Source organism: Ictidomys tridecemlineatus, chromosome 1 (genome assembly GCF_052094955.1).
Source record: "Ictidomys tridecemlineatus isolate mIctTri1 chromosome 1, mIctTri1.hap1, whole genome shotgun sequence".
NCBI classification, from domain to species: Eukaryota; Metazoa; Chordata; class Mammalia; order Rodentia; family Sciuridae; genus Ictidomys; species Ictidomys tridecemlineatus.
The window spans coordinates 57588496-57602601 of NC_135477.1; the positions used below are offsets into that span (position 1 = coordinate 57588496).

The following is a 14106-nucleotide window of genomic DNA, read 5'->3' on the forward strand; positions in this document are numbered from 1 at the left end:
AATCTTAACTATTTCTAAGAACTGTTAAAATGCAGTTATGGTAATCTTAATAAAAATTGATTCTAATGGTCATGAAGATATTTAACTATTATAATATTTAGTTGGAAAATTCTAGTTACTGTAATGCACATTTACCAGAGAAAAATTTAAAAAGTAGAGTGAATATCTTCAAGTGTCAAAATTGTAAGCTTATTGGAATTACCATCCATTTAATGATGCTGTTCAAATAGTTGTTCAAGATAGAGGTACAAGATAGAGGGAGAATCTTGTGGTTTCATTTACATATTCAAGAACTTCCATAATAAGTAGAAAGCTGCAAAATTAGAATATTTCCTTTATGGCTATAGCTGGACAAAAATAAATGATTCCAGTAATATTCAGTATAAAATGTTTCTATGTGTCTTTACTCTAGAAGTATTTCTCAGTTTACTTATTTCTTTGTAGGTGTGTTGCACTTTGCAGAAAGCACTTAATAGTTTGATTATATTCATGTGTTCATCCACATACAATATATGAAATATCTGTGACATTGTGGACGCTCAAGAAATACTTTCACAAGCACTTGGATGCTTGAAGGCTCTTATTTGTGCCTTTTCACAGAATGAGGTTTTCCCACATGGCTGTGTGGAAATCAGAGGCAAAGTGAAGGAGAGAAAAACAGGAGGATGGAATCATAGAAAAGGACAGTCAGAAAGTGAAAGAACGAAGGACAAGCTCAACTAGAGACAGAGAGACTGGCAGACTGAAATGCAAGTATAGTCAGAAGACAGAGAGGGAGATTGACAACGAAGGATACCTGCCATTTATTTGAATTTGGGTTATATTCAGTGTCACTTTTTCTTTCCCCTATGTTGTTCTTACTGCCCCTGTTGAATTCACAGTAGGCTTAGTGTGGTCAATATCTGTCTCTCTTCTATTTCATACAACATTTCCTTTGGTATTGCTTATTCGTATACTTAAGTTAAATTTACAGAGAAAAGTTAGGAACCCTCCAGCTTTTAACACTTAGAAAACCCTTATGGGGTTAAATTTATAAAATTAACTCTAAATGAAGTGCATATTCTCTATTCATCTTGAGACTGAATGTACATGTTTTCAAGTTAAGAGTCCTAAGACAATGACTGGCATTCGTACCTTTTTTTCCTCTAGATGTAATGCTTAGTCAAATCTCTCATATATGGTAACTAGCATTTAATTTCAGTAAGATTGAATTTTGTATTTAAAATTAGAAATTAGTTGCCTTTTCATAACTAATTCTTACATAATTTTAGTTTATCCAGTATATCTATTTGTGTGTTTATGAGGAACTGAAGTTCAAAAGGTTCTTACTACACAAAGTAAGCACTGAGTTAGGTTTTTGTTGTTGTTGACTAAGTATGTTAATCTTAAACTATTAGGTTTTAGATTTTGTCAGTAAGTTAGATATGTAGAATTAAAGGAAAAACTTATTATATAAATATTATTATAGTTAAATTCATAAAAATTATTAGCAACAGTTACCAATGGCCTGGTCTAAGAGCAAAAGTTATATCAAAAGCTCCTCATATGAATGTCTTTGTAATTAATTCATTCTTTAAAAAGAAAAAACTCAAAAGTGCCTATTCTGTGTCATAATTGAGATTTGCTTTGAAACATCTGGTTCTTTACTGCTTAAACTGTTCACAGTGGTATAGGGATCCATACTCTGAACTGTTCTGTTACCTGAAATTAAAAGTATATTGGTTAAAATTATTTCCTAATCAAAAATAGAAACAAATTGCATTTAAATTAGTGTAATTAAAAAGTAAATAAACTATTGGAAGAAAGTGTACCAAATAAAAATTTATTAGCAGTGTGACATTTCTATTGTTCATTCTGACTTCTAAAAGCTCTTTTTTATATAGTCCATAGGGGGGTGAAAGTCTGTTGTATACATAGTGGAGGAAATAGTAAACTGTTTACACAAGCCATTTGGAAACATATTTATGCCATAAATGGTATGTATGGGTGTGTGTGTGTCTCTAGTGGATTAAGCCAAATGGCTCCTTGCCTTAAAGTAGAGACAGAAGAGGGGAAAAGGTAATTGCAAACAACCAAGCAGCAATCCTGGAAGTACTGAATACAATTGGACCCAGTTTTAAATGAGCCATCCTATCATTTAAATACAGTGCTTCTGTACAAGATGGGTGAGTTTTCTGTAGTTCTACTGGAAATAGTAGGATCTCTGGACAAGAGTTCTACAAGTTTCTGCAAGAAGTATCTAGTTTCAAGAAACTCATTGTGTCTCTAATAGGTGTGAATACAAAACACAAGATTAGGAAATAGGATATATTTTGTTAATACGAAAGAAATAACAAACTATGTAAATCTAATGTCATAGGTACATAATATCACAGGATAAGTATACTTAAATGTTTGAGTTACCAGATATTGCTTTTCCCAATATAATTTGCTCTTAAATGAATATGTTTTTAAGATTTTAATAGACATGGCTGTGGTTGTGGGTCAGTGTAGAGTACTTGCCTAGCACATGTGAGGCACTGGGTTCGAGCTTCAGCACCACATAAAAAATTATAAGTAAAATAAAGTTATTTAAAAAATTTAATAGGCAATTGTAACTTAATTGTTTGGGTTTCTCATGATGTGAAAATTCTACCTACTCTCTAGAATTACTTCAGTCATGTTCTACTTGTTAAGCGTAAGTTAACAAAAGTGACAAGCAATGATGTTGACTATGGTAAATAAATTAATTTTTTTCCTACAAGTAATAGACTGTATAATACATTTAGGTCTTTTCCTTTATGTTTCTTTTCTTTTTTTTAAAGAGAGAGAGAGAGAGAGACAGAATATTAATATTTATTTTTTAGTTATCGGCAGACACAACATCTTTGTTTTGTATGTGGTGCTGAGGATCGAACCCGGGCCGCATGCATGTCAGGCGAGCGTGCTACCGCTTGAGCCACATCCCCAGCCCTCCTTTATATTTCTTTGGTGCCTTTTCTTTTCTCTTTCAAGAGATAGGGTCTCACTGTGTTGTCCAGGCTACCCTGACCTCTTTGGCCCAAGTAACCCTCCTTCCTTAACCTCCAACACATAGTTAGCACTGTAGGCTCAACCCACGGTATCAAGAAGCTGACATGATGCATTTTTTCTTTTACCTCCATCAATTAATATGTGTAATTTTTTCTTTTACTTTCTTTAACACCCTTTTATTTTTATAAAAGTACTGCTGCCATTAATATATTAATATCAAATGGAGTGCATTGCAATAAAGGAAAAATACTTTCTGTATAGAAGAATTTTATTTTAGATAGAGGTACATAGAATATGAATAATTCTCTTGTTTGCTGTGAATGTTGCATATGAATTGTTAATAATGCATAAAATGTTCAGTCAATTCACTCAGCTCTGCATTTCCAGCATAACAAAGGGTTCATTAGGTTAGTAGAATCTATTAACAAGTAAACAAATGCTGCTGTGGGCTTTTCAGTCATTAATTATACCTGGAAATCTAAGTCCTGGCTTTTTGTCTCTAGTGTTAATATATCATTGTTGTATATTTGTCTTCAACTTCATCTCGAGGAATGCACCTTTCTATAAAACAATCTTGTTAATCATTTCCTACTGATTTTACAGCTGGCATCCCTCGTTCAGTATTAAAAGATTGGCGAAAAGTCAAGAAGCTGAAGCAAACTGGGGAATCCTTTTTACAGGATGACTCCTGCTGTGAGATAGGGCCTAATTTACAAAAGTGCCGAGAATGTAGACTTATTCGCAGTAAAAAAGGAGAAGAACCAACTCACTCACCAGTATTTTGTAGATTTTACTACTTTAGACGGTAAGTAAAAATATGAACTTGGGAAAATATTTAGTGGGTATTGGAAATTATTCTATTATATCTTTTTTGTGCAAAATTTTGATAATAGTTTACTAACTTAAATATATATTCATAGTGTTACTTGTGTTCTGTGACTTCTGTTTTCTGAGAGATTTATTCTTAATGAGAATACTTTGGCCAAAACAATGTAGTATTTATATCCATACTTTAACCAATAAACCTAAACAATTGATTAATCTAGGTAAAAAATCTAGGCAGTTAAACTCAACTCACTGTGTTATATCAGAATAGCATACTTAATATTAAACATAGAGTAAACATTTGTAGTTGTAAAAATTAGTTTATAAAAATAATGAGAATTTGTTAATACCATGTCATTTCACAGATTTTGTAATAACTACATAAAATTTTACTAACATATACTAATTTAATATTACTAAATACTTTAAAATTGAAACCTTATGAATATACTTGTAAGAGTTGAATACTATAAGTAGCTAGGTTACCCACCTAATAGAGACTCGTTAATGTCTTACATTCTTAGAATCAAGTCATTCCAGTTTTAATAACATCTCTGTCCCTTAGTTCCTGTGTGGCTTCAGTAGGACTAAAACTAAGCCCATCTTATTTGAAAATGTGACTGAAAGCAGTACCTACTTTTCAGTGGCTCAGTGAAGGTTAAATGAGATAGAGTACTGTGCAGAGTTCTTGATATGGACCATGCACACATGAAATGTTCTATTGCAAACCATGGTTGTTATTCTGCTTTCTTGTAAGAAGTTAGAGATAATCTACTGTGATAAATGTACTATGCTGGTGGCCCAGGAGAGAACCTAAAACTATGCATTGGTAGGAACAAACCATCTTCTATTTCTTCTTTATTTCATACTCTTTGTAACTAACAATCCTCAAGAGGGATTTGTTGCAGAATGTAGTACCATGGAAGTACAAAAAAAAAAAAAAAAGCACAGATGGAATTAGAAGGAAAATAAGTTTCAGGTAAAAGAATATTCAGGAACAGTTTGAAGAATTGTTTAAGTGAAGATAATTACTTAAGATGAAATAAGATGAGTATGATGAAGGGAAAATTTTGGTTTAAAAGGCAAAGTGTAAGAGAAGTAAGAATAAAAAAAGACCATTTTGAAAAAAAAGACCAAATGTTGTCATTTTGAAAAATACGGGATGACTTACAATGAATTTCAAATATTCTCTTAGAGAATAAATAGACTAAATACTCAAAAGTTGGGAAAAACTGCCAGCCAATAAAAGAATGGCAATTTTGTCTTTCATTTACTCTCAAGTTCTCTTCAAATAGTTACTTATGTCAGAAGCTAAGAGCAATTAGATCCATTAATTGGGTTAATTAATTGTCATTTTAATGGAAGTATATGTAAATTTGGAATTTTTTATTATCCTCCCAATAAAAATCCTAAGGTAATGTAGGCCATTTTTAACATTAGCAATTCCTGATTGAGGTTAGATGTAAAATAACAGCATTGCTCCAAGTAACACTGGTCCTACATTTTTACTCCTGTTACTCATCAAACACTTCAGTGTAGTTTCTCATAGTTTTCATTTGATTGGAGTTAAGTATAAACGGTGGGAATAATCTTATTTCTTGAAATAACCAAAAATTGGTGTTGTTTACCATTGCCGTTTGTGTAATACCTGTGAGATTTATTTAAATTGAGTAATAATTAAAGCCTTATGAAGAAATACCCTATTTTTCTGTTTTTAAATTAGAAATATAATTTATGTGTTTATAATATAATATGAACCTAAAAATTAATTATAATCCTAACCTTGTATTTGGTATCTAATGCTTTTGTGTTTCATTGTTTCAGATTGTCATTTAGTAAAAATGGAGTGGTTAGAATAGATGGTTTCTCTTCTCCTGACCAATATGATGATGAAGCTATGAGTTTATGGACACATGAAAATTATGAAGATGATGAATTAGACATAGAAACTTCTAAATATATCTTGGAAATAATAGGTGATAAGTTCTGTCAATTAGTAACATCTGAAAAAACAGCTTTGTCTTGGGTGAAAAAGGATGGTAAGGAAGTTAAATATAACCTACACTATACAAATTTCATTTTAATAATATATTTTTGAATTCTGTTTAATCTGTGTAAGAAGTCCTTCATCTTATCTCATCTTACTGATTTTTAATTATAATGGCATCGTTCATGTACTTAAGGTTACAGTTTTCTTTTGTTGTTATTGTTGTTTTGTACCAGGAATTGAACCCAGGGGCACTTAACCACTGAGCAACATCTCCAGCCCTTTTTATTTTTTAATTTGAAACAGGGTCTCAATAAGCTGATGAGGCTGGCTCTGAGCTTGCAATCCTCCTGCCTTAGCCTCCTGAGCTGCTGGGATTAAAGGCATGTTCCACCACACTCAGAGATTACAGATATTTTCTTTTGAAATTGAATCAATTGACCAGTTATGAAATCATAATAACATTTTCTTATTTCTGCCATTATATCATAAATTAATGTTATAAAATTACTTTGGATACAAAATTTATGAAATTTTGTATTTTGTTATATAAGAATGTAATTCATCCCAGGGATTTATATTTGAATCTCAACTTTATTCTTGTTTAACTTGTGACCTATGGCAAATACCTCTAAATATCAGTCTGTAAAATGGAAAAGATAATTACCTCATGGATTTATTTACAAAGTAGTACCCTAATTATGTTTACTTAGACATAAAGTTTAAGTGCTTTAAATGTTAGCTTCTTTTCTTTTCCATAAAATTGGTGGTTTGTCTCCTGGGGACATATGTCAATAACTGGGGACATTATTAGTTGCATAACTAAAGGAGGAAGTAAGGAAATGCTGCTGGTAGCTAATAGGGAAGGCCACAAATTCCATTAAACAACCTTGCACAGGATAACCCCCCACAAGAAGAATTATTCGGGCTAAAAGGTCAACCCTTCATTGTAGATAAGCCATTTTTAGTTGCATTTATTACTTTTTTTTTTTCAGTTTTCTGAGGAGAAATGCTAATTAATAATCTAAGGAGATCTACAATTAGTCTTTAATTAATATAGCCCTAAAAATTCTCAGTTTTGCTTTATGTTTCTATTTTTGCTGTATTTAAGCCAAAGATGCATTGAAAAGAGCATATATACCTTAAAATTTCTTTATTTCAGCCAAAATTGCCTGGAAAAGAGCAGTACGAGGAGTCCGTGAGATGTGTGATGCATGTGAAGCGACTCTGTTTAACATTCATTGGGTCTGCCAAAAATGTGGGTTTGTAGTCTGTTTGGATTGTTACAAGGCAAAGGAGAGAAAAAGTTCTAGAGGTTGGTTCATAAAAATATAAATTTAAATTTTCTGTATTATTTTCTTTTGGGATCCCTTTATCTGGAAAATTAGATGTGTGTTTTTCCTGTCTTTATTATGCATATATTATACTAATGTGCAACATATTCACAAAAAAGAAATTTTTGTGAAGTATGTTTTTTAATAGGAGGAATAACCACAGTTTATTAATGGCTAAGTTTTCTAGCATTAAGCTTCCTCTACATCTTTTAGCCTGATCCGATAGTTCCTAATCGTAGACCAAACTTAGATTAAATCTTGTTGCTTTCAGATTCCAATAAATAGAAGTCAGAAATCCTAGAATCTGTTAATTAAAATCATTCACATAGGGACAGTTGAATACTTATTAGCATGAATATTCAGAAAAGGACTTTATCTGTTTTTTCAAGTACCAAGGATTTTGAAGCTTGTCATTGAAGTTTCATGTACAACTATCAAATTTATATTTGTAAAATCATGAGTAATATATAACCAAAGTATGTCATCTTACAGATAAAGAATTATATGCTTGGATGAAATGTGTGAAAGGACAACCTCATGATCACAAACATTTAATGCCAACTCAAATTATACCTGGTTCTGGTAAGTGTAAATGTATATTATTTACCTGGTATAATAGCTATTGATTGTTCTACATTAAAAGAACACTAAAAGAAATATCTAGGAGTATAATAGAATGAAGAGGTAAGATTTAACTAATCTTGAATTATCTTACCCAAAGTTAGGAAATCCTTTAGGATTATCTTTCCTTAGGAAGATAAGCCCAGCTCCAGTGATGAAAGCCATAGCATAACCATTTTAGAAGAGGAAAATAGAATATAATGAAAAAGCCTTTGGATTCGTAGTGAAAGCTTTCTAAGATTTTTGAACATACTGCATTTTTTTAAAATACAGGTAAGTGAGAAAATAATAGAGAATATAAACTTGGGTAAATGATTAATTCTATGATACTTGGAAGGGATGGCAAGGAGAAAAGAAATGGAAGAGAATTAAAAGATCATAAGAAAACCTCCATTGTTTCTAAATTATAAAATATAGTAAGAAAAGAAATGTATAGTCTTAACAACTAGTAGTAATTTTTTTATTAACTATCATTTTATTTTGTAGTGTTGACAGATCTTCTAGATGCCATGCACATTCTTAGGGAAAAATATGGTATTAAATCCCATTGTCACTGTATTAACAAACAGAATTTACAAGTTGGAAGTTTTCCTACCATGAATGGTGTATCTCAAGTGAGTAAAAATCGCTATTCATATAAAATGCATGGTTAAATAAAATAACTTTATTTGAAATTCAGTGTAGGACTTACTTTGTGGATTATGTTTTCTATGTTACTATGTAAATTTCTTCTGACTGCTACTTTTTAACTCTCAATAAATGAAGAAATGGTGTTTAAAAATTTAATTGTTCTACCCTTGTAGGTTTTACAGAATGTTCTTAATCACAGTAATAAAATTTCTCTGTGCATGCCTGAGTCCCAGCAGCAGAATACTCCTGAGAAGTCTGAGAGTAATGGCAACCGCAGTCCAGGGAGTGATGTAAGCACAGATAGCAAGTTAACTCCTCCAGAATCCCAGTCACCACTGCACTGGTTAGCAGATCTTGCAGAGCAAAAAGCCAGAGAGGAAAAAAAAGGTAAACATAACCAATTATCTTAAGTACACATTAGAGGATTATACTGTTAAAAGAATTTACTTTGGTCTTTTGCTGAAATTTTGACAAGTTCAGTAAAACATTCTTCTTATTCAGAGTCTTGCCTTCCTAAGATTGCATCAAAATTAGTTATAGAATCACATATGGATTAGCTTATCAATAAAACCACTAGAGTACTAGATTTCTAGTACTATATTTCTAGTAATATATATTTTTCACTTGTTTTAGCTGTAAGATTTTTCATTTGTAACAGGTACAAACTCAGCTGTGTGTTTAAGATACTGAGGTGAGCCTTTTCATATTCAAATGGTTTAACTACGCCTAAAAGATCTAACTCATCCTCTAGTTTGTATTCAAGGGAATAAAACTCTACTACTACAAGTTCTGCCTCCTGCTACAAAATGCAGGTTGACAGATTTATCTGTACTTTAGTATCAAGCTTTTGTTAAAATTTTATGAAATGTTTCATTTCAGAAAACAAAGATTTTTCCCTTGAAAAGCAAATTAAAGAAGAGAGAGAGCAAGATGATTCTGATTCTCCAAATGGCAGAACATCCCCTCCTATGTCCCAGAATAATGAACAGGGCTCAACCTTACGGGATTTACTGACTACAACAGCTGGCAAACTACGAGTGGGCTCCACAGATGCCGGCATTGCCTTTGCACCAGTGTATTCAACAGGAGCTCCAGTGAGTGTGATGACAGATTTTATAGGGGGATGGAATGTATGATATTAGGGTTTAGCCTAAAGTTAGGGAAGTGCTTTAGATGATTTTGGAATCTTGGTGTCTGGCTATGAACTACCCAATAAAATGCAAATGAAATCTTATTCAAAATGGCGAGGCATGTTCATTTGCATCCTAACTTCAAAGCTGTATTTTCCATCTTTTCCTAAGTGAAAGGTTGAAGGAGAGGGTTATTTGAGAACAGGAAAACCATTAGATAATCCCTTCAGAATATGAAAACTACATGGGGAAAAGGGGATTTAGGAGTGAATGGTTTATGTTACTTAAAATACTTAGAAATCAAATTTTGATCTAAATATTCATCAGGGACAGAAGGAAAATATAGTAATTACTTAAATAGATAAATGTTGTAATGGCTTTTAAAAGTATATGGAGCATTCTACCCCCCTTACTCTGTCTCTGGCTTAAAGTGATGTAAAAGGAAGGCTGTGCTTTTAAGTTTTGAAGGCCTGGATAGTTTCTCAATCAATCAAACTTCTGGCCCCCATCTGTCAGGAAAAGTACATGGACTAAGAATACATATCCCACTGATACAACTGTATATTCTTGAATGCAGGAATGCTGTTTGTGTTGATTCCTACCCCAGTATCAGTAAAGTCAGTTTAAAATACAGTATGTGGGAGGAAAATTACATATTTTCTCTCAATGAAAATTTTTTTCAGTAGTTTATTTTTTTCCTAAATAGAGTGGCAAAACTGGACGGACTATGCCTAACATTCTGGATGACATAATTGCTTCCGTTGTTGAAAACAAAATTCCACCAAATAAAACCTCCAAGATAAATATAAAACCAGACCTTAAGGAAGAGCCTAAAGAAAGAGGAAAGTCTGTCGTGAATGAAAATAATAAGTTATACAGTGATATACCACATTCTTGGATCTGTGAAAAGCATATTTTGTGGCTTAAGGATTACAAGAATAGTAATAATTGGAAACTTTTCAAAGAGTGTTGGAAACGGGGACAGGTGAGTATTTTTGGATGATGGAGTATACTTTTCATTCATGGACCTGAAGTTGATTAAGCAGACAAAATGTTTCCCTCCTTAGGGACAGAAATAGAGGAGGGGGAAAAAATAATACTGAATGTATTTGGAAGGTAATAAGATATTAAAAACACCAACAGGATTACAAGAACAATTATTAACTCCTATTTTTTTTGGCCAGATTTACTTGAATTAACAGAAAACCTCTGGTTATATGATATATATTTTGTTGTTATTGTTGTTAACTGGGACTTTAACCCAGGGGCACTTAACCACTTAGCAACATTCCCAGCCCTTTTTAAATTTTTTTTTTTTTTTTTTTTTTTTGGACACAGTTCTCACTAAGTTGTTTAGGGCCTTAATGAGTTGCTGAGGCTGTCCTCAAATTTGCCATCCTCCTGTCTTTGCAGAGTTACTAGGATTAAGTTTTATTCCAGTGCATACAGCATCGTTTATGTGTATGTATGTGTGTGTGGATCTATGAGTGAACATACATTTAATAAAGCCTTGTATTTACAAAGCTCGGTCCTTTTTTAGATTTGCATTTTTATCCAGTTAGCACATTCATGTATATTATTACAATGTTACTTTTAGAAACATTTTTCTTGAACAAATGAAAAATTACCAATGGAATATTTGTTTATAAATTATTTCATCAAAATTTTTTTCCCCAACATAAGGCGTTGCGCATGCTAAACATACACTGTATTGTTTGTTTTATTCACCCCACTGAGCCACATTCCCAGCCCTGTTTTATATTTTATTTAGAAATAGGGTTTCACTGAGTTGCTTAGCACCTCCCTTTTGCCAAGTCTTCCTTTGAACTTTCGATTCTCCTGCCTCAGCCTGCAGCCACTGGTATTATAGGAGTGCACCTCTTCCTTCTTATGCATAAGCATAACACTCTGTTAATACTGAGGTACAGGGTTTTTCCAGTCCTGAATGATAAGTTCCATTATTTCAGTCTGTCCAAATAATACGTTCTAATGACCTAAGCTTTAATATGTTTAATATGTATTTCAGCAGTTTACTACATCAATAAGAAATTATGAACAAATTTAAGTATTTGCATGACATTATTAATTATTTTTTGGCTTTGAATTGTTTTAATATACCAATTAGCTTATCTCTCTTTGTGTGTGTGTGTGTGTGTGTGTGTGTATACCATTTTTTGTGATCAATTTTTCCCAAGCTGCTGATTACCATAACAAATAAGTCTGGATTATTATTGGATAGACACTAGAAATGAATGTGAATTGTTAGTAATTTTCTAAAAGCTATTTTAAGAGTTATATGTGTTATTAGCCAACTAATAATGTATAATGGAGCATTCAACTAAGTGATCTGGTTAACCAGACTTTAGGGTATTTTTCTGGGTTTCTTTGTTTTGCTTTGTATATCATTTGTGCCTAAAAATTCTAGCTCATTTTTTTTTTTTCGCACCAGGGATTGACCCAGGGGTGCTTAACCTCCAAGCCACATCCCCAGCCCTTTTTTATATAAACTCAGGGCCTCATGAAATTGCTGAGGCTGACCTTGAACTCATGATCCTGCCTCAGTCTCCTAAACTGCTAGGATTACAGGTGTGCCCCACCATTCCCAGCTTCTAGTCATATGTGAGCTACATCGCCTGCCCTTATTTATATTTTGAGATAGAATCTCACTAAGTTGTGCAGGCTGATCCTTCTGCCTCAAACTCCAAAGTCACTAGGATTATAGGTGTATCACCACTGTGCCCCATCAAGTTTTAATTATCTTAGGAAATTTAGTAAATACTTTTTAAAGACTCTTAAGTCAAAACTTTCTAGTGTCTCTATATTCTGTAATTTTATTTCATTTAGAACAAAAGAGTTGTTTTTAAAACCTGCAAATTAAGCATTAGGTGAACACATTTATTGGAGTTTTTAGAAACTATAAATCTTTAATTGTTAGTTTCCCTGTTAAAGAGCCTTGAGAGAATTTTTAATTTGTGAGATTTCAAAGAAGAGATTTCCCTTTCAGGAATTTTTTTTTTATAACTTATTTCATGTATTTGTTTTTATGTGATGCTGAAGATCGAACCCAGTACCTCATATATGCCAGGCAAATGCTCTACCACTGAGCTATACAACCCCAGCCCTCTTTAAGGAATCTCTTCAGCTTAAAGTTGATGTTATGCTTAGGTGTTTAATGTTTTAATTTATCATTGTCCTTGTAGAGGTAAAAGAAATGGGTTTTAAGTGATAAAAATGACTTAATATCAAGGACTGTATTTAAAAATCATGTATACGTATATATTGCTTGTAAGCAAGTAGTTTATATTCTGTCTTTGAATATTAGTGCATAGACGAAGCAGCCCCCAAACCTACAGCCAAGAAGTGAAATTTTTAACATTGTCTTCAGACTTCTTTCTGAAAAATTACTGCACATTTAAATTTCTGTTTCAGAAATGCCACTCTACTCTACATGGCATTCTCTGGTCATCTCTTTCCCAGTGTATTGTAAATATGTTTTCTAGTCAAAAATTGCTTTCAGTAATGTCACCAATCTGCCGGTAGGCCTGAATCCTAACATGTTATTCATTTGTTACATGTGATTTCTGTCAAACTTTAAAAGGCCCATAACTTTTTTTTTTAACTATTATTTTTCTATTCATAAGCCTGCAGTGGTCTCTGGTGTGCACAAGAAAATGAACATTAGCTTATGGAAGGCGGAATCGATTAGTCTTGATTTTGGAGACCACCAAGCAGATCTCTTGAACTGCAAAGACAGCGTTATTTCAAATGCCAATGTTAAGGAATTCTGGGATGGTTTTGAAGAAATATCAAGTATGTTTGTTTTATTTTGTTTTGTTTTGGTATACTGTTTTCTTAATCATATCCCCACAAAATAATAAACTGCAAGTATAACTTAACATTTTTAGTTTTAAAAACTTTTATTATTACATTGTTGTCAAACAAAAATAAGTATGTGGAAACAAAACACTGGGTCTTAATCCTTATTCTAATAGTCTCTTCAACCTTAAGGAAGTCCTAATAATAAATGAGGACATTTTGGAAACCCCATAAAAATGTGGAAATTGTGATACGTCAAGAGCTTTGTAATGTTTTGAACAACTAATAATAAAAAAAAGTGGAAATTGAATTACATAATTAATTACATAATGTAAAACACTTAAAGGTATAAATGAAAGACTGTAATGTTGACAATTATAAAGAGATATTTTGTAATGTTTTGAACAACTAATGATAAAAAAAGTGGAAATTGAATTACATAATTAATTACATAATGTAAAACACTTAAAGGTATAAATGAAAGACTGTAATGTTGACAATTATAAAGAGATATTTTGTTTTCCTACTGGGGATTGAACCCAGCTGCTTCAACCACTGAGCCACATTCCCCTGGCTTTTTTTTTTTTTTTTTTAGATAGGGACTTGCTAAGTTGCTTAGGGCCTTAGCCTCCCAAACTGCTGGGATTATAGGCATGTGCCACTGTAACCATCATAAAGAGATTTTTAAAAAATAATTTTTGAGACGTTACAAATGAATAATATTGTATACTGTATCTAGGAACAAAAATGT

At 32.3% G+C, this 14106-nt stretch overlaps 1 protein-coding gene across 11 annotated transcripts in view; it reads left to right on the forward strand.

Annotated features, from left to right (window-relative positions):
- The window catches only part of Jmjd1c (jumonji domain containing 1C), a 280879-nt gene that overhangs the window by 248139 nt on the left and 18634 nt on the right, over positions 1 to 14106 (forward strand). For 9 of the 11 annotated variants that reach the window (XM_078041433.1, XM_078041434.1, XM_040273600.2 and 6 more), the window contains 9 exons: positions 3616 to 3817; positions 5662 to 5876; positions 6987 to 7139; positions 7651 to 7740; positions 8266 to 8393; positions 8583 to 8796; positions 9289 to 9503; positions 10246 to 10524; positions 13181 to 13349. In XM_078041433.1, coding sequence (XP_077897559.1) covers positions 3616 to 3817; positions 5662 to 5876; positions 6987 to 7139; positions 7651 to 7740; positions 8266 to 8393; positions 8583 to 8796; positions 9289 to 9503; positions 10246 to 10524; positions 13181 to 13349 — 1665 coding nt within the window. The remainder of the gene's footprint in view (positions 1 to 3615; positions 3818 to 5661; positions 5877 to 6986; positions 7140 to 7650; positions 7741 to 8265; positions 8394 to 8582; positions 8797 to 9288; positions 9504 to 10245; positions 10525 to 13180; positions 13350 to 14106) is intronic. The other 2 variants (XM_040273601.2, XM_040273602.2) reach the window with 2 other exon arrangements.